This window comes from Belonocnema kinseyi, chromosome 6 (genome assembly GCF_010883055.1).
Source record: "Belonocnema kinseyi isolate 2016_QV_RU_SX_M_011 chromosome 6, B_treatae_v1, whole genome shotgun sequence".
In the NCBI taxonomy this organism is placed as follows: Eukaryota; Metazoa; Arthropoda; class Insecta; order Hymenoptera; family Cynipidae; genus Belonocnema; species Belonocnema kinseyi.
The window spans coordinates 4,511,178-4,534,186 of NC_046662.1; the positions used below are offsets into that span (position 1 = coordinate 4,511,178).

General features: G+C 24.2%; 1 protein-coding gene across 1 annotated transcript in view; it reads left to right on the forward strand.

Moving 5' to 3' along the window:
* Nucleotides 1–16,426, forward strand: part of LOC117174271 (ubiquitin conjugation factor E4 B) — a 35,823-nt gene extending 19,397 nt beyond the window's left edge. Inside the window, exons 4-6 of the mRNA XM_033363190.1 lie at nt 3,253–3,939; nt 9,237–9,558; nt 15,014–16,426. Coding sequence (XP_033219081.1) covers nt 3,253–3,939; nt 9,237–9,558; nt 15,014–15,075 — 1,071 coding nt within the window. The 3' untranslated portion in view covers nt 15,076–16,426. The remainder of the gene's footprint in view (nt 1–3,252; nt 3,940–9,236; nt 9,559–15,013) is intronic.
* The last annotated feature ends 6,583 nt before the right edge of the window (nt 16,427–23,009 follow it).

A 23,009-nucleotide genomic window follows, 5' to 3' on the forward strand; every position in this document is an offset into this window, starting at 1 on the left:
ATTGAAAATTAAAATATGTTTTGATTGAAATATCAACTACTGTATCTTTCCTTCATAATTTATTTTTCTGTGAATGAGAATTTAATTACTTAGTTGAAAGTTAAAAAATTCTTTTGGTAAAAATAATTCTTTTCTTAGTTCAAGATTCATTGTTTAAATTGAAAACTCATCACTGGTTAGAAAATAAGATCAAACATTTTGTTGAAAATTTGTTGTTTTTTTTTTTGTGAAAAATTAATTTTTAACTGAAATTATAACTATTCACTTTTTTAATTAAATTTTTTTAGTCTGAAATTTGTCTTTTTGGTAGAAATTAATGTTCTTGGTTGAAAATTCTTCTTGTTTGTTAAAAATTTAACATTTCAGTTGAAGGTTCATAATTTTAGTTTAAAATTCAGCAATTTTTTTGAAAATTTAACTATTTTTCTATTATTTTTTTCATTAAATATTGTTCTTTTTAACTGAAAATTTAAGCGTGTATTACATTTTGGTTGACAATTTATCATTTTTAGTTAATAATTGATGAATTTTGTTGAAAATTTGTCTTTTTTTATATAGAATTTAACTTTCTTGGTTAAAAATTTTTTTTCTTGTGCAAATTCTCTTTTTGTTTGAAAACTCAACTATTCCAGTTAAAGAATCATTGTTTTAGTTAATAATTTATCTTTCTGACTTAAAATTTAACTATATGTTTGAAAATTTGTTTTTTTTACTTGAAAATTGAAGTATTCCGTTGAAAATTAATGTATATTGTTGAAAAATCCTCTTTTTTGATAGAAAATTAATCTTCGGGTTTGAAGATTCATTTTTTTGGCTGAAAAGAAAACCACTTGTTTGACATTCAAACCCTTTTGTTGAAAATTCTTTTTTTGTTTGTTAAAATTTCGTCTATTCCAGTTGAAGATTCGTCATTCTACATGAAAGTTGATTACTAGTTAAATTTGTGTTTGTTTGATGGAAAATTAATTCCTTCAACTGAAAATTTAACTATTTATTCCAAAATTAATCTTTTTTTAGTTCAAAATTCAACTAGTTGGTTAGAAATTCATTTATCATGATAAAAATGCAATATTTTAGTCAATGATGGTAATATATTTAAGAATATCTTGTAATATAATTTTCCAAAGCTTCACTAAATTAAGCATATTATTGAATCCCTAGAAACAGAAAAAAAAACATTATTTATAATAAACTCGCGAAATTGTTAGCGAATTTTTTTCCAGGATTTGAGTAAACAACCTGATTAGAATATCTTGTGATATAATTTCTCAAATCTTTCTAAATTAAATATATTAATTGAATCCCTAGAATCTAAAAAAAAAACATTATTGATAATAAAATCGCGAAACTGTATACATATTCGGAGTTAATTGTGTAAAAAATTATGAATGAGACCGGGAAAAACCGGGAACTGACAGTGAATTTATTTTTTACCTGGAATTTTACAAATTTGAAGAAAAAAATCTTTCCAACTTTGATTTTAACTGTTTTTTTTTTCAAATGATTAGTAAAAATTGTTACCTTTTTAAATATGATATCCATTATTCCGATTTAGATTAAAAAATTTTAAGCGAGAATTTTAATTTAATTAATTTAAAAATGCAATTTAAAAGACTTAAACAATTAAAAATAAAAAGCGTTTAAAATCTAAGATTTTTGATCGAAAGAAACATTTTTTGTTTATCAATTGTGAATATAAATTAATTAATGATTTTTCAAATTTAATTGTACTTTTAGATATAATAATTGAATAATAATTGATTTTACAAGACGATTCGGAATCAGTTCACAATTTTATAATTTGCAGATTTTAATGTTAAAAATTAAATTGTTTCAATTGAAAAGTCTCAGTTAAAGAAATATAAATGCCCGATTGAAACTATTAACTATTTTCAATTTTAAAATAACTTCAAAATAATATTTTCATAAATAAAGGTTTTTATTGCATTTAAAATATTATTTCAGATTAATTGTTCAAAACTAAAAAAACTAAACTTTGAATGTTACAATTTTAATTTTTCTACTCACAAAAATCTAATTTGTGTGTCAAATTATTGAATTTTTATCTATAAATAACAATTGGACGCCTAGTATTCTTTGAAAAAATTTGAGGAAGTTGAAGAGATATTTAGAAGTTTGGAAAAAATTCAAAATTAATACATTTTTTTAAATGAGTTCTTATAATTTTAACGAAGCATCTTTGTGTATTAACAAAATACGGCTATTCGTACCAATTTTTTGGTGCAAATAATCCACGGCCAAATTAAAAAAAAAACATATATTTTGACAGATTTCCAAACAAATAATGTAGAAGGTTGCTAAAAATCTTGAAAGGTTTTAGAAGAAAGAAAGGCATTTCCTTGGAAAATTCAAAATGAGTGTTTATTTTGAAATATTAATTTTATGAAAATATTTTAAAATATTTAGAAAGATTGACAAAATTATAAAAAATGAATGTGTTAGATTTTAAGGACATTTTTTGAATTTGGCTGGATTACCCTTAAATTTCAGGAAAAATGCGAATCATTTTAAACAATGCTTAGAAGTTCTGAAAAATTTAACAATTAATTAAAATTTGAAAAAATGTAAACCAAATGTAAATTTTGCAAAATTTTGAAGCATTTCAAGGACTTTGAAATTATTTAAAATAAAAATAATTTAACTTGTAAGTTAAGAAGTGTTTTGTTGATAAAAAAATGTAATCGTTCAATTTTTTTATGTTTCTAGCTTAAAATTGTTTAAAAGGACATCATGTTGAAAATTTTATAAATTCATGGATTGATTCTTTAAAGCTTTGAAAATGATATCGTGGATTTATATTTTAGAGCTGAATCAGTATCTTAGAATTCAATAATTTATAAAAGTTAAAAATTTGTAATTTCGCAGTTTAACTGAATTTAATTTAAAATTGTTCACTTGAAAAGTGCTAGTAGCTTCTATTTTATACGTGTAAATTATCAAGCATTTAAATACAACATTTGTTTAATTTAAAAAACTTTTAAACTTCAGTTTCAAAAGTTTAAGTTAACTGTAATAATAAAAAAATTCAGGGTACCCTAAAAAAGAGCGAAAAAGGATAAATAAATGAATTTTCAACTAAAATGATGAATATTTAACTGTAAAACTTGAATTTCGAACCAAAAAGATAAATGTCTAAACAATATGATTAATTTAACAAGAAAAAAATGTTTGAAAATGAAAATGAAATTGATTGATAAGAGTGATTATATCTGTAAATTATTTTCTATCCAGGGAAGAACTGAAGCCCTTCATGATCAAATAATGTCCCATCCGATCTCAAGGACACTCCTCGCCTCCTACCTGATGAAGTTCTACACCGACGTAGAAACGACCGGTTCGAATTCGGAATTCTACGACAAATTCTCAATTCGCTATCACATAAGCTTGATACTGAAGTCCATGTGGGACAGTCCAGTTCATCGAGCAGCGATCGTCAACGAGAGCAACAACGGAAAACAATTCGTCAAGTTCATCAACATGTTAATGAATGACACGACCTTTTTGCTCGACGAGAGCCTCGAGTCCCTGAAAAGAATCCACGAGGTCCAGGAGCTGATGTCCGACGTGAGTGGCTGGGCCGCCCTTTCACAGGAACAGCAGCAGTCTCGTTCACGACAATTGACTGCTGATGAACGCCAGGCCAGATCTTATCTGACTCTGGCAAAGGAGACTGTCGCCATGTTCCATTATCTGACCGTTGATATCCGGGAACCCTTTCTGCGACCCGAACTTGTCGCCAGACTCAGTGCCATGCTGAACTTTAATTTGCAACAGTTGTGCGGACCCAAGTGCAAAAATCTCAAGGTGAAAAATCCACAGAAGTACGGCTGGGAACCAAGAAACTTGCTTAGTCAGCTCGTCGACATTTACCTACATCTTGACTGTGATAATTTCGCTGCGGCGTTAGCTAGTGACGAAGTAAGTTCATTTTTCAAGTTTTTTTTTTTATTTGGAGAAAAAAAAAAAAATTTTATTCACCGGCAAATGACCCGTGAATTTTACAAATTTTAAGAATCGTTCAATTGAGACCTTTTTTCATTATAATAGCATTCAGTTTAGAATGCGTAATTTGAAAATCTTTCACTTCAAAAATTTTCCATTTTCTATTTTTAAGGGTACATTTGAATTGAAAGCATTTAAAAATGTAGTTTTTAAGACTTAAACAATTAAAAATTGGAAGCGTTTAGAATTGAAGATTTTTTATGAGAAAACATTTTTAGTTGATAAACTGTGAATATAAATGAATTAATGTTTTTTTTTTAATGGAATTGTACATTAAAATTTTAAAAGTAAATATTTGATTGTAAAAGACGATTCGGCGTTAGTTCAGGATTTTAGAATTTCCAGATTTTATCGTTGAAAATTAAACTGTTTCAATTAGAAAGTCTTAAACAAATATGAACGCTCTTTTGAAAATTTATAAACTATTTTTAATTTTTAAATATTCTAAAATAATTTATTTTTAAACCATGCAATTTGAAAATTTCAAATTAAGATTAAAAACAGTGACTTAATATTTAGAAATATCTGACTCATTTAAAATCAGCAATTATAAACTTAATTCGTCCTTAGAAAAAATTCGAGTAAGTTGAAGAGATATTTAGAAGATTTGAAGAAAATTTAAAATGAATCTAGATTTTGGCAGATTTCGAGAAAAAAAAATTTAGAAGTTTTTTAAGAATTTTAACAGGCTTAAAAAAATAATAACATTTTTTAAGATTGATAGGGAAATTTGAAAATGATTTTTTATTTTGAAAAATTATTTGAAATCCGAATAATTTTAAAAGATGTTTATAAGTTGTGAATAAATTCTAATAATATTTCTAAGTTTGAAAAAATTCGAAACAACATGTAGATATTTCAAGATCTTAAAATAAAATTTCGAAGCATTTTAAGGGCATGTGACACAGCTAAATACCTATATTACCGACCACAGTTTTTCAGTTCACTGAATGTTTTTTTGAACCTCAGAACTTTTTTTGTAAATAAAATATCGAGCTGAAACTTTGGGAAATGTATTAGAGTACGATAAAGTACGTTTAGGTACTGCATTTTGGTAGGAACTTCACTGAAAATTATTTTATCTTTTTTCCGAACCTTAACATTTTTTGAATGTTTGAACTTTTTTTATACATAAAATATCGGTCTCAAACTTTGAGAAATGCAAGAGCCGAAAGAAAACTACGTTTAAGTACAAAGGTTAATAATAAAAGATGTAAAAAAAATTCTTCAACTATCAATTCCATCGGTATCAGCCGGTAACGTTGTACACGAAAATACGAACTCTCTAGAGCCTCGTCTAGTTTCGTATTTTCGTGTACAACGTTACCGGCTGATGCCGTTGGAATTGATTGTTGAAATATATTTTTTTACATCTTTTATTATTAACCATTGTACTTTAACGTAGTTTTCTGTCGGTTCTTGCATTTCTCAAAGTTTGAGACCGATATTTTAAGTTTCAAAAAAGTTCGAACGTTCAAAAAATGTTGAGGTTCAGAAAAAAGATAAAATAATTTTCAGTGAAGTTCCTACCAAAATGCAGTACCTAAACGTACTTTATCGTACTCTAATACATTTCCCAAAGTTTCAGCTCGATATTTTATTTACAAAAAAAGTTCTGAGGTTCAAAAAAACATTCAGTGAACTGAAAAACTGTGGTCGGTAATATAGGTAGTTAGCTGTGTCACATGCCCTTAAGGATTTTAAAAGGCTTCAAAAGAATAGTAAAATTTTTTAAGATTGATAAAAAAATTGAAAATGATTTTTTATATTGAAAAATTATTTGAAATTCGAATAATTTTAAAAGATATTTCGACATTAAAACTATTTTAAATAAAAATAATTAAACATTTAATTTGAAAAGGGAATTTTCAATCTTTTACAAACAAATCTTTTTCCGAGCTAGTATTGGAAATTTCCGAAAAGGAATAAAATTCTGAATTGGAACATAAAATTTTCAATTTTTTACTAATTCTGAGTTAAAATTGGTATTTATTCAGAAGAATTATCATTTTTCTTGGAACAGAAAATTTTTTAATAGAATGAATTCTAATTCTAAATTGGAACGGGATATTTTCGAAAAAAAAAAATAAAATCAGAAATGGGAACAGGGAATTGTACAAAAAATTCTCATTCTTAGTTGAAACGAAAAATTTTCGAAAAGTTTTAAAATTACAGATTTAAACAGGAAATTTTCAATTTTTAACCAATTCTGAGTTGAAACTGGAATTTATCCAGGAGAACAACAATCCTTAATGGAAAATTGCATTAAAAAAATAAAATTCTGAGTTAAAACAAGGTATTTACGAAAAAAATTTAAATTATGATTTGGAACAGGGAATTCTTCAACAAAATTCTCCTTCTTAGGTTAATAAGAGAATTTTTGAAAAGAATAAAAATTCTGGATTTGAACAAGGGGAATTTGTTGAAAAGAATTAAAATTCCGGCTTTAAACAGAGAATTTTACATTTTAAAAACTCATCTTTTTTAGTTGAAAACTTATCTTTTTTAGTTGGAATTTCAACTTATATGACAATTTGTCTTTGGGTAGAAAATTAATCTTGTTTTCCAAAATTCGTCTTATTGGCTGTAGATTCAACTATATTGTTATAAGTTCATGTTTTCCGGTTCAATTTAACTTTTAAAAAATTCGCTTTTTTGTTGAAAATTAATTTTTTTAACTAAATATGTAACTGCTACATTTTTTGTTCAAAACTTTCCTTATTTAATATAAACTATTTATTTTTAAAACAAACTACTTGGTAAAAAATTCATTCTTTCGTTAAAAAGTCATTTTTTGAATTGAAAATCCAAGCATGTTTGGTTCAAAATTTATATTTTTGAATTTAAAATTCAACTGTTTGAAAAAATAACTACTTGGTAAAAAATGAATTTTTTTGTGGGAAATCAATAGCGTCGGGTGGACAATTAAACTTTTTTTATGTATTTTGTTGTGTATTTTGTTGAAAAATTGCCGTTTTGGGTACAAATGTAATCTTAGTTTTTGAAAATTCATTTTTTGGACTGTGAATTCAACTAAAATTATTAAAAATTTGTACTTTTTGGTTCAATTTAACTGGTAGAAAATTCGTTTTCTTGTGTTGAAAGTTAATTCTTCAACTGAAAATGTAACTATTCAATTTTTGCTTTGAAAATTGAACTAAAAATTGAACTATTTGGTTAAAATTAAACAATTTATTTTAAAAACTAACTACTTGATAGAAAATTCATTCTCCTTTAAATATTTTTGGTTGAAAACTTATCTTTTTTATTTGAAAAATTATATTTTACAGTCGAAAATTAAACTATATTTAAAAAATACACTATTTATTTCCAAAATTAACTTAGTGGTGGAAAATGAACTTTTTTGTTGCAAAATGCATAGTGTCGAATGGAAGATTCAAATTTTGTGCGTAAAATTCGTGTATTTTGTTTAAAATTGATCTTTTTGGGTAGAAAATTAATCTTCTTTTTTGAAAATTCATCTCTTTGGCTGTGGATTTAACTATTTTGTTAAAAGCTTGTCTTTTTTTGTTTGATGTACCTGGAAGAGAATTAATTGTTTTATTAATTTTTTATACTTAAAATGTAACTATTCTATTTTTGCTTGAAGGTTCACCTAAAAATTCAACTATTTGGTTCAAATTAAATTATTTATTTTCAAATCTGACTAATTGGGAATAAACTAATTCTTTCGTTGAAAATTGATTTTTTAAATTGAAAATCTAAGCACTTTTGATTGAAAAATTATCTTTTTTTATTTGAAGAATGATATTTTTTAGTTGAAAATTCAACTATATTAAAAGAAATTACATTAGTTATTTAAAAAGTTAACTACTTGGTGGAAAATGAACTTTTTTGTGGAAAATCCATAATGTCAGATCAAAAATTTAACGTTTTGCCTGTAAAAACAATGTATTTTGTTGAAAATTAATCTTTTTTGAAAAATCATCTTTTTGGCTGTGAATTCAATTACTTTGTTAAAAAGCTCGCCTAATTTTTTAAACTGTAAGTTTAACTACTCTATTTTTGGCTAAAACTTTATTTTTTTGGTTGAAAACTCATCTTTCTTAGTTAAGTTTTTTTTTTAATTTAAAAAATTCTCTTCTTGGTAAAAGATTAACTTTTTTTAAAAAACGATAGTGTTCTTTTTGAATTGAAAATCACACTATTTTGTTAACAGTTAAACTATTTATTAAAAAAATTATCTTCTAGGTGAAAGATTAATTTTTGTGTTGAAAATCCATATTGTTGGGTTTAAAGGTGAACTTTTTTTATAGATAATTTATGTATTTTGTTCAAAATTCTTCTTTTTTGGCAGATAATTAATCTTCTTTTTGGAAAATCATTTTTGTTTGAAAATTAATTTTTTAAACAGAAAACAAAATTATTCAATTTTTGGTTAAAACTGATCTTTCTTTTTTAGAAAACTTATCTTTTTAATTAAAAATTGAGCTAATATATTAAAAATTAAACTGTTTATTTAAAAAATTATATACTTGGTGGAAGATTGATTTTTTGTTTGGAAATCTAGTGTCGGGAATAAAGTTCATCTTTTTTATGGATGATTAATGTATTTCGTTGAAAATTCGCATTTTTGGTAGAAAATTAAGTTCCTTTTTTGAAATTTTTTTGTTTTGAATTACAAGCCACTTATTCCATATTTATTTTATTTTTTTTAACTTATTTTTTTAAATTGATAATTCAACTATTTTGTAAAAAAAATTAAAGTATTTTTCAAATTATCTTTTTGTTGATAAACTTTTTTGTTGAAAATCTATAGTCTCGGGTTGAAAATTCTTCTTTTTGAGTAAAAAATAAAATTTTCAAAGTTCCATGAAATAAAAAATATTAAATCTTTCATTGAGAATTTATCTTTTTTTAGAACTGAACTATATTTGTTTGAAAATGTAACTATTTTTTGTTATGTCTTGATTGCGGTAAAAAATTCTACTCACTATAGAAAAACATATTAGAAACTCGAAAATACGAGGGTTGTGTTAAAAAATATCCCAAAATTGATAACCTAGTTTATAGATAATCGCTTACACTTATTTACAGGATCGAATATTTGCCACATTTTGATTTTTAATCACCGTACTGCTTATACAATGAAAAACCGTCCAATTAATTATTATTATTTTTTTTTTCATTTAAAATTCAGCAGTCTGATTGAATGTTCTGATTGAATGTCTCATTTTGATATTTCGTTGCAGCGTTCTTTTTGTAAAGAGTTATTTACGGACGCGGCCAACAGACTGCAAAAATCGGCAATAAAAACCACGACTGAGATCGAGCAGTTCAAAGGATTGGCTGAACGAGCTGCGGTTATCGCGAGAGATAATCGTGCACGCGATGAAGATTATGGTGACGCACCTGAGGAATTTAGAGATCCGCTCATGGATACGCTTATGGAAGATCCAGTCAAACTTCCGTCTGGAATCGTTATGGATAAGGCTGTTATAATTAGACACTTGTTGAATAGTGCTACTGATCCCTTTAGTCGACAGCCTCTTAGCGAAGATATGCTCACACCAGGTAAATATTTCAACTAGAACAGTATTTTTTTTCCTTTTTTTTTTATTCTGGGCTTAAAATGTTTCAAATTTTGGATTATCAGGGTGTCGACTTAAACGGGAAATGACCGGGAATTAAATTTAAAAAAAAGTGGCAGGTTTTTCAAATGATCTCAGTTTAATCTAATTAAATCATAATTTATTATTTTTATTTGTTTAGAAATTAAACTAGTTGCTTGAAAAATTTATGTATTTTATGAAATATCCGCCTTTTTTGTAGAAAATTAATCTCTATGGTATAAAATTCAACTATTCCGGTTGAGGTCATCATTTTAATTAAAAATTCCATTCTTTGGTTGAAATACGAGCGATTTAATTGAAAACTTGTTTGTTTGTTCTTTTTTGAAAATTAATCTTTCAGGACCAAAATTCAATTATTTTGGGTAGATAATTTAATAGTTGTAAAAAAGTTAAAAACAGTAAAAATAGTTAAATATTTCAACTATCATAGTGTTTTTTTTTCAAATCAAGTCTTAAAATGTTCCAAATTTTGGACTACCAGGGTGGCTGCTTGAACGGGAAACGGCCGGGAATTTAATTAAGAAACCAAGATTTTTTTCTGATCACACTCAAATTCAAGTTTTTCTTTTTTTTTTAATCATTTTTGTTAATTTAGTAAAGTTATTTCTACTTTTTTACAGTCGCAGATTTTTCAGATAATTTCAGTTTAATCTAATTAAATCATAATTTATTATTTTGATTTTGATTTTCTTAGAAATTAAACTAGTTCAGGATGGCCGCTGGACCGGGAAATGGCCGGGAACTTTTTGAAACCGGGAAATGACAGTGAATTTTTTTTTTGACTGGGAATTTTATAAATTTGTAGGGAAAAAATCTGTCCCCGTTCTATTTCAACAATAATAAAATGTGAAAAAAAACGGTTTTAAAACAGTTAAAAAATTAAGAATTTATAATAATATATTCATAATTAAAGGATTTTATTAAATTTGAATTATTGTTTCAGTCTAAAATATTCAATTTTTAACCCATTCAATTTGAAATTTTTAATTAAAAAAAAAAGAATCAGTATTGAATATTTAGCAATATTTGAATTTTTATTTAAGGCAAGTAAATTGAAAGCAAATATTTAAACATAAAGAAGATATTTATTTAGGAGTTTTAAAAAGATTAAAAATTATCATGCGAATTTGAGAAAGTTTTCTTAAAATCTTCTATAATCTTTTTTGAAAATTTTGTTTAAATCTTTGAAAAACTTTATAAATATTCTCGTAAAATAATTTTTCAAAATGAAAAATTATTTTTAATTTTCCTATGAATCTTAAGAAAATATTTTTATTCTTTTGAAGCCTTTCACAATTCTTGAAAAGGATCTCATTTTTTTTTTATTTAAAATGTGCGAAAATCTACATTTTGTTTTATATTAGGCTATCATTTCAAGTTTTACATAAGTTTGAATCTTTTCAAAACTTCTACATATCTCTTAAAATTACTCGAAATTCGCCTACAATTAATAAATGTACAATTGTTATTTATACATCCAATTTGTGAAGAAATGTTATAAAATTTACAGGATTTTCTGAAAATTGTAGAAAAAAAAATCACTTAATTTTGACAGATATTTAGAAGTTCTGAAAAAATTTCCAAAATAATTTCAAATTTGCAACAAATTTAAAACAACTTCTAGATTTCTCAAGATTTTGAAATAACATTTTGAAGCATTCCATGAACGATTAAACTAATTAAAAAAAAAAAAATTGAATTTCTAATTTAAAAAGTGTTTAGTTAAAATTTGTTCAATTTTTCAATATTTGATGTTTTTGACTTAAAATTCCTTAAAATTATATAATTTTGAAAATTTTAAAGTTCATTGATTGGCTTTTTAATTTAGAGAATTGAAAATGGTAAAGTGGATTTATATTTTTTTATATTGAAAAATGTTAGTACCTTCAATTTAATACGCGTAAATTATTGAGCATTTGAATAAATTTTTTAATTAAAAACTTTTAAATTTCAATTTTAAATGTGCTTTCATTTACAGCTCAGTTTTTATTACCTGAAGTGGAAAATTGTTTAGCTTCAGTGTTCCATTTTTTAAATTTCGTCGATTAAAACGGCCACCCTGTAGTTGTTTAAAAATTTATATATTTTGTGAAAAATCCGCCTTTTTGAAGAAAATTAATCTCTATGGTTTAAAATTCGTCTTTTTGGTATAAAATTCAACTATTCCGGTTGAAGAGTAATTATTTTAGTTAAAAACTCACCAGTATGGATGAAAATTTATCTTGCCTTGTTAAAAATTCAACCATTTTTATGAAAATTTGTCTTTATTTAATTTAAAATTCAACTATTTCGTAGAAAATCAATTTATTTTGTTAAAAATCGATTTTTTTTCTTTTTCGTAGAAAATTAGCTTTTTCTTTGCAAGTTAAACTTCTTCTTTAGAAATACTTCTTTTCGGTTAAAAATTTATCGTTTAGGTTGGAAATAAAATTACTTGTTTGAAAGTTAAAGTCTTTACTGAAAATTAATTTTCTGTTTGAAAATTCATCATTTTATATAAAAATGTATTTCTATGGTGGAAATATGAGTTATTTAATTAAAAACTTATTTTTTCTTTGAATAAAAAGCATTCTTGATTGAAACTTTATCTTTTTAATCAAAAATTCAATTATTCTAGTTTAAGAATCAGAATTCTAGTGAAAAATGCATCTTTCTGGTTAAAAACTCAACTATTTCAGTTAAATATTTACAATTTTATTTGAAAATTCATCACTTTGTTTGAAAATTTACTATTTTTTTGAAAGTTAGTTTTTCTTTTAAAGCTAGTTTTGTTATTAAAAGAAAAATTTTTTTTACTGAAAATTAATCTTATTCCAATTAAATGTTTCATAGTTTCAGTAGAAAATTCTTCTGTTTGGGCAAACTTTAAATTTAATTATTTAAATTTTGATTGACAAATTGTTTTTTGGTACAAATTAATTTCTTGTTATTGAAAATTGAACTATTTAAGTTGAAGGTTCATAGTCTCGTTGCAAATTCTTCTGTTTAGTTTAACATTCATTTTGTTAACTTTAAATTTAATTATTTAAATTTTTAAATCTTGCAATTTCTGTGAAATCTTTTGGTACAATGGATCAAATGCACAGAACAAACCTTTATTTCTGTAATATCTTGGTCATTAATAATTTAACTAAAAAAATAAAAAAATCAACAAAATAGTTAAATTTCTGCTAAAATAATGAATCTTCAGAAAAAAAATGAATTTTCAACAAAGTTTTTTAATAAAACAACATGGATTTTCAACGAAGAATGTAATAATTGATATTTCAACCAAAAAAGCTTTCAATTTTAAATAAAATACTTAATTTTTGAGTTAACAAATTAATTTTTAATAAAAAAAAGATCTTGCGGCAAAGTACTCAAATTTTCAAACACAGAAATGAATCTTTATCTAAAAATATTTATTTTGAACAAATTCGTTCAAATGTCAGCGAAAAATATTTTTATTTTAAATAAAAACCCTTTAAATTCAACCTAAAAAGACGAATTTTAAATAAAATACTAAACAATTTTGTATAACTTTCAACCAAAAACGATGATTTTGCAACGAAAAATGGAATATTACAAATTTTTATTTAAAAACTAACATATTTTTCTTTTTAAAAAAATTTAACAAAATGCTTAAATTTTTAACCAAAGAAATTAATTTTGACCAGAAAAATGAATTTATAACAAAGTAGGTAAACTTTCAACTATATAGCTAAATTTTTTATAAAAAAGGCGAATTTTAAATAAAAATATAATTATTGTTAAAACAATAGTTAAATTTTCAAACAAACAAAAAATTTATTTTTAACTAAAAAGTTAGTTTCCAACAAAATAATAAAATAATCAACTAAAACTATGGAGCGTGAACAAAACAAAACTTATTTATTAACAAATTACTTGAAATTTCATCTATCTAGTTGAATTTTCATCCAAAAAGGTGAATTTTTTATGAAAAATGTAAGTTGATATTTCAATCGAAAAATATTTCAATTTCTAATCAAGGACAGTTCAACTTAACCAAACTGAAAACAATTTTTCAACAGAATAGCTGAATCTTCAACTCAAAATTATGATTATCAAAAAAGAAGATTATTTTTTTATCCGCTCTGAATTTTCTACCAAATTGTTAATTTTTTAAATAAATAGTTTAATTATAACGAACTAGTTGCATTTTCAACTGACAAAAAGATCCAATATCAATAAAAAATGGAATCGTAATATTATCAATTAAAAAAATTAATTTTTAACAAAAAAGCGAATTTTCTACCAGTTAATTTAAACAGAAATATAAGATTAATTTTTTTGCCAAAAGACAAATTTTCAACAAAATACATGAATATTACACACAAAAATTTGAATTTTGAACAAATAAAAAAGATCAGTTTTCAACAAAAAATGACATTTCAACAATTTAAATTTGCAATCAAAAAGAAAACGGATTTTTCATATAATACATGATTTTTCAATAAAATAGTAAAATTTTCAAAAAAATAATGTTTTTTTTTTTAATAGTTGATTTTTCAATTAAAAATATAATTTTACAATTAAAAAAGATAAGTCTTTAACCGAAAATGACGAAATTTCAACAATTTAGTTGAATCCTTACCAAAAACATATTAATTTTCAAGTAAAAATTGAATAGTTAAAATTGTAGCTGTCAATTCTTTTTTTTTGCAATCGAAAAGAAAACGGATTTTTATTATAATACATGATTTTTCAACAAAATAGTTAAATTTTCAAAAAAATGATGTATTTTTCTTAAATAGTTGATTTTTCAATTAAAAATATAATTTTACAAATAAAAAAGATAAGTCTTTAACCGAAAATTACGAAATTTCAACAATTTAGTTGAATCCTTACCAAAAACATATTAATTTTCAAGTAAAAATTGAATAGTTAAACTTTTAGTTGTCAATTCTTTTTTTTGCAATCGAAAAGAAAACGGATTTTTAATATAATACATGATTTTTCAATAAAATAGTTAAATTTTCAAAAAAATAATGTTTTTTTTAACAGTTGATTTTTCAATTAAAAATATGATTTTACAAATAAAAAAGATGAGTTTTCAACCGAAAATGACTAAATTTCAACAATTTAGTTGAATCCTTGCCCAAAACATTTTAATTTTCAAGTAAAAATTGAATAGTTAAACTTTTAGTTGTCAATTCTTTTTTTTGCAATCGAAAAGAAAGCGCATTTTTAATATAACACATTATTTTTTAATAAAATAGATAAATTTTCAACAAAAAAAATGAATTTTCAACTAAAAACTTAATTTTCAACAAAATAGTTCAATATTCAGCTAAAATTCAGAATCGTAAAGAAAAGAAATTAAATTTTTGAGGAAATAAATTACCTAATTTTTCCATTTTTCCTAATTTTTCAAATAATTGAAATTTTTCTTCCAGTTGTCGATTTAAAGGAAAGGATAGCAGCCTGGAAGCAGCAGAAGAAATCTGAGAATATATAAGTGTCTTTCTAGAGAAGCTAAATAGTTTTTTTTTAAGCCTAGTTGGGTTTTTTTTTCAACGCGGAAAGGATGCATTTTACCATCTTGCATCAAATATCGCTATTCGCTCTATTGTGCAAAAATTGCGTTCTATTGCGCAAAATTGCGCTCTATTGTGCAAAATTGCGCTCTATTGTGCAAAATTGCGCTCTATTGTGCAAAATTGCGCTCTATTGTGCAAAAATTGCGCTCAATAAATTCACATTTTTATAACTGCAGCGACGAAACTGCCAATATTACTCAGAAATCGAAAATGAGGTCCGAAATTGAGGGGCCGGTTCAGAATATTAATTTAAAAAATCCATATTCTTATAAAAAAATATAATTGCGCATCGGTTTTATTTGGACAGTGAAAAAAGACAAAATCGCGCCATCAAATTTCCTATAAGTATACGTACTTTTAAAATTAAAATTCGAAACTTTTTTGAAAAGTGTCCAGAAGCTAAGCCCGTCTTGCGGGGGAAAAAAAATTATAAACGTTTCTATAATCTGGTCCCTCAATTATCTCTTTAATTTACTGTTTATCACGATAAATGAGATCTCTTTTTTTTTTTTAAGTTACGCAAAGATAATTACAATCGAAAATCGGGAAAAATCATGTCTATACCAAATTTTCGAGAACTAAAATTGTAAACATTCAAAGACTTAGAGAGGCTTGTCCTTCAATGCGTGTTTTACTTAAGATATGATTTAATTAAAATTCACACGTGCATTGTCAAAGGTTGCATTAGTGATGAAAACGTCTTCGGCCAAAGAAACGTTTTCCAAACAAATATTTGGTGTCTATACAATTAAAAATTTAGGTAAGAAAAAAAGTTTTTGTTTTTAAATAATTAGTCAAATTTTTTTTCACTTGTATTTACAATTAACATCAATATAAATTTATCTTGAAAAGTATCTCACTGTTTTTTTTTTTAAATATCGTTTTGTTGTAGCACTAAAAAAATAAATTAGGTATACAATTATTTTCTAGTCGAATGGGGTTAATAAATTGGTTGAGGAATGAATTATATTACACATTCCAGAATTTTATTCAGATGCCTGAGTCAATTTTTGAGAGGGAAATAATTGAAAACGCGTAATAATAAACGTTCTAATCGACTAATGCAGCAAATTAAACAAAAAGCAAAACTTGTTAGTATTTCGTGGTGAAAAAAATAATGAGAAATTTTCAAAATAATGTAAATAAAAAGAAAGTAAGCAATCAAAATTGGCTCGGACGAAAACTCTTAACCGATTGAAATTAGAAAGAAAATTGGTTGAGCGATTGTTGGTAAATCGGGGGGGAAAAAATCGAGTGTTTTAAGCTGAATTCTCATAAAAGTGCTGTACATATTTTCACGTGCGATTTTTCTGTTAATCGGTACATTATACTTATGAAATTTCGCCGATTTTCAAATTCGATAATATGATCTGCGACCCTACATATTATGTGTCCTCCCCAGGCTTCGATTTTAGATTTTGTACATATAAATATCGGAAAAAAAGTCGTGAAAAATATCAAAACAGAAAGTACGATATAAACGATTTATCCAGTAGGTTTAAGACGAATTATATTATTTATAGCTTTTAGAACTATGACTAGGATAAATATAATCGATACAACATGTCATTTTCATTTTGAGAAATAAAAAATTTCAGAAACAAGTCGGTTTTTGGATATTTAGGATATTTAGTCTGTATTTTATTTATTTTTTGCCAACTTTGCAGTGAAAAAAACGGGTAACAAAAATTTTAATCGAGAAAAGTAACTTTCACAAATATTTTAAGGATTTCATAGATTTTTAATATTTTACATAAATTTAAAAAGATTTCACAGAAATTTCAAGATTTTTCAAAATTTAAATAATTAAATTTAAAGTTCACAAAATGAATGTTCTACTAAACAGGAGAATTGCAAGAAATTAATTTATACTAACAAACATAATTTGTCAATCAAAATTTAAATAATTAAATTTAAAGTTTGCCCAAACAGAAGAATTTTCTACTGAAACTATGAAACATTTAATTGAAATAAGATTAATTTTCAGTTGGGAAAATTACTTTTATCTTTTGAATTTTTAAGTGAAATTCTGAATCTTTAACTAGAATAATTTAATTTTTGATTAAAAACATTCGTTTTCAACCAAGAATGCTTTTTATTCCAAATAAAAACAAGTTTTCAATTAAATAACTCATATTTCCACTATAGAAATACATTTTTATATAAAATTATGAATTTTCAATAAAAGAGTTTAACTTTGAAACAAGTAATTTTATTTCCAATCTAAACGATAAATTTTTAACCGAAAAGAAGAATTTTTAAAGAAGAAGAATAACTTGCAAAGAAAAAGCTAATTTTGTACAAAAAAATATTTTCAACAAAAAAAGTTAATTTTCTACGAAATAGTTGAATTTTAATGCGATCAGTAGTACATTTCTGGTTTTTTAATTAAATTCCCAGTCATTTCCCCGTCAAATCGCCAGTCTGGTGGTTCAAAATTTGGAACATTTTGAGCCCTGATTTAAAAAAAAAACACTGATAGTTCAAATATTTAATTATTTTTACTGTTTTTAACTTGTTTACCACTATTAAATTATTTAACTACAATAATTGAATTTTGGACCTAAAAGATTAATTTAAAAAAAAAACAAGTTTTCAATGAAATAGCTAAGATTTCAACCAAAGAAATGAATTTTTAATTAAAATGATGAATTCAACTGGAATATTGGAATTTTATAACAAAAAGATGAAATGTCTACTATACAGATTAATTTTCTACAAAAAGGCGAATTTTTCACAAAATATAGAAATTTTTAGAAAACTACAGGGTGGCCGTTTGAATCGACGAAATAAATTCCCGGTTTTTTTCCAGTTCGCAAAAATATGTCACGGTCAATGAAATGAAAAAAATGGAACACTAAAGCTACAAAATTTTCCACTTGAGGTAATAAATCTGAGCTGCAAATAAACGCACTCAAAGTGGAACTGTTTTAATTTTTAACTTTTGAAATTCAAATTCAAAAGTTTTTAATGAAAAAATGTTGTGTTCAAATGCTCAATAATTTACGCGTATGAAATTGAAGGTACTAACATTTTTCAATATAAAAAAAATATAAATCCACGTTGTCATTTTCAATCTTCTAACTGAAAAAATCAATCAATGAACTTTAAAATTTTCAAAATTATGTAATCTTAAGGAATTTTAAGCTAGAAATATTAAATATTGAAAAATTGAACAAATTTTAACAGAGCATTTCTTAAATCAGAAAGTCGTTTGGAAAGTCCTTGGAAAGCTTCAAGAATTTATTTCAAAATCTTGAGACATCTAGAAGTTGTTTTAAATTTAAAATTATTTTGGAATTTTTTTCAGAACTTCTAAATATCTGTCAAAATTAATTGATTTTTTTCTACAATTTTTAGAAAATCCTGCAAATTTTAGAACATTGCTTTACAATTTGGATGTATAAATAAGAATTGAACATTTGTTATTTGTAGGCGAAACTTTAGTAATTTTAAGAAAGTTTTGGAAAGATTCAAACTCAATGTAAAATTTGAAATGATAGCCTAATATAAAACAAAATGTAGATTTTCGCAGATTTTAAACAATAAAATTAGATTCTTTTCAAGCATTGTGAAAGGCTTCAAAAAAATAAAAAGATTTTCTTAAGATTCATAGGAAAATTAAAAATAACTTTTCATTTTGAAATATTATTTTAAGAGAATATTTAAAAAGTTTCTCAAAGATTTAAACAAAATTTTCAAAAAAGATTCTAGAAGATTTTAAGAAAACTTTCTACAATTTGCATGATAATTTTTAATCTTTTTAAAACTCCTAAATATCTCTTAGAATTACTCACTTATCTCACGGTCGTGAGACGTGGTTGTGGCTGAAATTTTACTGCGATTTCACTGGAAGCGGGTGCAATTTTCCAGATTAGCACCCGCTCCCGGCGAAATCCTGCGGTTGTCCTTATGACAAATTTTTAATTATATATATAATAAATATGTTTTCGAAAATTATCTATTTCAACTGATAGTAAGAATTATAATTTTTTTGGAAATTCCCTGTTCCGATTTAATATTAAATTTGTTTTGAAATTACCTGTTTTTAACCCAGAATTATAATTTTGTTTAAAAAATACATTTTTGCATTTAGAATTGTTGTTCTTCTGAATAAATTCCAGTTCCAACTATACTTACTTATATTTTAATTTTTTTCGGAAATATCCGGTTTCAACTTAGAATTAGAATTCATTCTTTAAAAAAATTCCCTGTTTTAACTCGGAATTTATTTAAATTTTTTAATTACCTGTTCCAAGACAAATTATAATTCTTTTGGATAAACACCAGCTTCAACTCAGAATTGTTTAAAAATTGAAAATTCCCTCTTCAAATCCGGAATTTTAATTCTTTAAACAAATTTATTTCCACTCTGAAATCAAATTCGTTGGAAAAAATCCCAGTTTAAATACAAAATTTTAATTTTTTTTCAAAAATTCTCCATTTCCACTAAGAATTATAATTTTTTTGAAAAATCCTCTGTTCCAATCCATAATTTTTTTTCGAAAATCCCTTCTTTCAATTTTTATAATTTATAAAAATAAAATATAATTTTATTTTAAAAATATAATTTTCTATTTAAAATTGTTGTTCGCCTGGATAAATTTCAATTCCTGCTCAGAATTGGTTAAAATTTGAAAATTCCCTCTTAAAATTGAGAATTTTAATTCTTTAAGAAAAGTCTTTATTACCATTCAAAATTGAAATTAGTTTGAAAAAATCCCTGTTCAATTCAAGAATTAAAATTTTTTTCGAAAATACGTCGTTTAAAAAAAATCGATTTTCCATTCAGAATTGTTTCTCTCTTTGATATATTCCAGTTCCAACTCAAAATTGGTTAAAAATTGGAAGTTTGAAATTTTATTTAAGATTTTTGGAAACATCTATATGCCGTTTTACATGTTTTTAAATTAATTTTTCGTTAATTCTGCCAAATTAAAGAAAATTTCTTTAAATCTTCCACATTCATTTTTGAAAATTTTGTAAATCTTTATATATTTTTAAAAATATTCTTTTAAAATTAGTTTATTAAAATAAAAAATCATTGTCCATTTCCCTAGGAAATGTTTTGTATTCTTTTGAAGCCTGTCAAATTTTTAATTATTTTTGAGTTAAAAAAAATCTGAATATCTTTTCAACTTACTCGAATTGTTTTAATAATAAAAGGTGTTCCATTGTTATTTGTTATTTTTAAGTTAAAAATTAATTTTTTATGAAAACAAATATCTTACGACAAAGCCGTTAAATTCAACCTAAAAAAGACGAATCTTAAACAAAATACTTCCTTTTTCATTAAAAAAATTAATTTTCAACATTCAGCTAAAATTGTGAATCGTAAAAACAGAATTTATTTTTTAACAAATTAGTTGAAATATAAACTAACTAGATAAATTTTCCAACAAAACTCAATTTTCAACAAAATAGTAAAATCTTCAACCAGACATGAGTTTTTACTAAAATGTTAAATCTTTAACAATAAAAATAAATTTTTAACAAAGTTTAGCTTTAAATGTAACTACTTTCTTTAAAATCATTTTTTTTTTTTTTTACTAAAAATTGAACTTCCTGTAGAAAATATAATTATTTCCCTGAAAATCCGTTTTATTAAGCATTAGATTTTTAATAGAAAATTCAACTATTCTATTTTTGGTTGAAAATCTATCTTTTTTTGATCATCGGTTTTCTTGAAAATTAATTTCACCAACTCATAAATTAACTGTTACATTTTTGGCTGAACATTGATTTTTTAAAATTAAAAATTATTTATTTTAATTTTGGTTCACATTTCATCTTTTTTTTTTAGTAATAATTAATTTTTGCTGTTTGAAAAATCAACTATTTCAGTAGAAGATTTTTAATTTTTGTTGAAAATTCATCAGGTTGTAAAATTAATTTTTTGAAATTAAAAATAGAACTATGTATTCCATTTTCTGTTGCTTTTTTTAAGCTCAAAATTCAACTATTTGGTTCATCATTTGTCCTCTGTATTCGAAAATTCAACTATTTCGTTGAAAAATCATATTTTTTCTCGAATAATTGTATTTTTTGGTAAAAAATTAATGTTTCTGTTTGAAAATTAATCTTATTGTTAAAAAAAACAATCTTTGTGTTAAAAAATTCAAGTTTTTCAGTTAAATAATCGTTAATTTAGTTGAAAATTGATTTATTTTGAAATTTTTTGCTATGTTTTAAGGTGGCCTGCATTTTTTATCATTATAGCTCACGTTTTTTTCACTCGATTATATTTTTTCGATTTATCATGGTGTCTACTCAAATCCTGAAAAAAAATTCGCGGACAATTCCAGGATTTTTTTCAGGTATCTTAAATTTTTCCCAGGTATAAGTTTTCATAGCATAGAGTAATTAAAATATATCGAATTTTTATAAACAATCGACAGTTTCGTGAGTTTATTATAACTGATGCTTTTTCCGTTTCTAGGAATTCAATTAATATTTACAAAATATTCCTAAATATTTTAGTACGATCGATTAATTAAATAAATCTAAGAACATAATTTATTATTTCATGAATTTGTCTCTAAAGTCCGTGAATTGGAATAATAATTCAAACAAATTTTTATTTTATATATGAATATTGAAAATTTAGTACATATTTAGGTAAAATTAATGTGGGCACTATATTTATTCAATTTAAACCGCTTAAAATTCTCCATTTTTGAAGTAAAAGTTTGGATTTTTAAAAGGAAAGATGAATATTTAACCAAATATTTGAATTTTCAAACAAATAACTGAATTTTTGACTAAAAAGATCAGTTTCAATCAAAGATGGAATAGTTAAATTTTCACTGAAAAAAATTAATTTTCCACAAAAAAAAAAGATTTATTAAACAAAAATCTAATTTTACTTTGAATTAGGTAGTTTTATTTTCATCCGAAACGAATTTTTGACTACTATGATGAATATTTAATTGAAATACTTAAATTTTTAACGAAAAAGATTAATTTTCCAACAGTAAGATTAACTTTCTACCAAAAAGACGAGGTTTCAATAAAATACACGAATTTTCAACGAAAATTTTTTTTTCGGTTAAAAAGTAATTTTATTAAAATTTAATATTATAAGTTAAAACTGCTGAATCTTTAACTGGTATAGTCGATTCTTCAACCCAAAAGATAAATTTTCAACTAACAATTTAATACTTCAATTTTCAGTTAAATAATTAATTTTAACCAAAGAGATGAATTTTCAACTAAAATTATGTAATTTTAAATTTAAATAATTAAATTTTCCGGTAAAACAAATTTTTAACATAAACACAAATATTTTTCAAAGAAAAAGTTACATTTTCATACAAACTGATGAATTTCCAAATAAAACGATGAATTATTAACTGGAATAGTTTAATTTCAAAACAAAAAGATGAATTTTCAACTACAATTATCAGTCTTAAGGTAGTGCTCGTGCCAAAAGTCAGATATATGAAAAAAAGTTCTATGATTTTAAGGGCATGTGACTTTTTCAGTTCACTGAATGTTTTTTTAAACCTAAGAACTTTTTTATAAATAAAATATCGAGCTGAAACTTTGGAAAATGTATTAGAGTATAATAAAGTACGTTTAGGTACTGCATTTTGGTAGGAACTTCACTGAAAATTATTTTATCTTTTTTCTGAACCTCGACATTTTTTGAACGTTCCAACTTTTTTTATACATAAAACATCGGTCTCAAACTTTGAGAAATGCAAGAGCCGAAAGAAAACTACGTTTAAGTAGAAAGCTTAATAGTAATAGATGTAAAAAAATATATTTCAACAATCAATTCCAACGGCATCAGCCGGTAACGTTGTACACGAAAATACGAACTTTCTAGAGCCTCGTCTAGTGGCCGCCA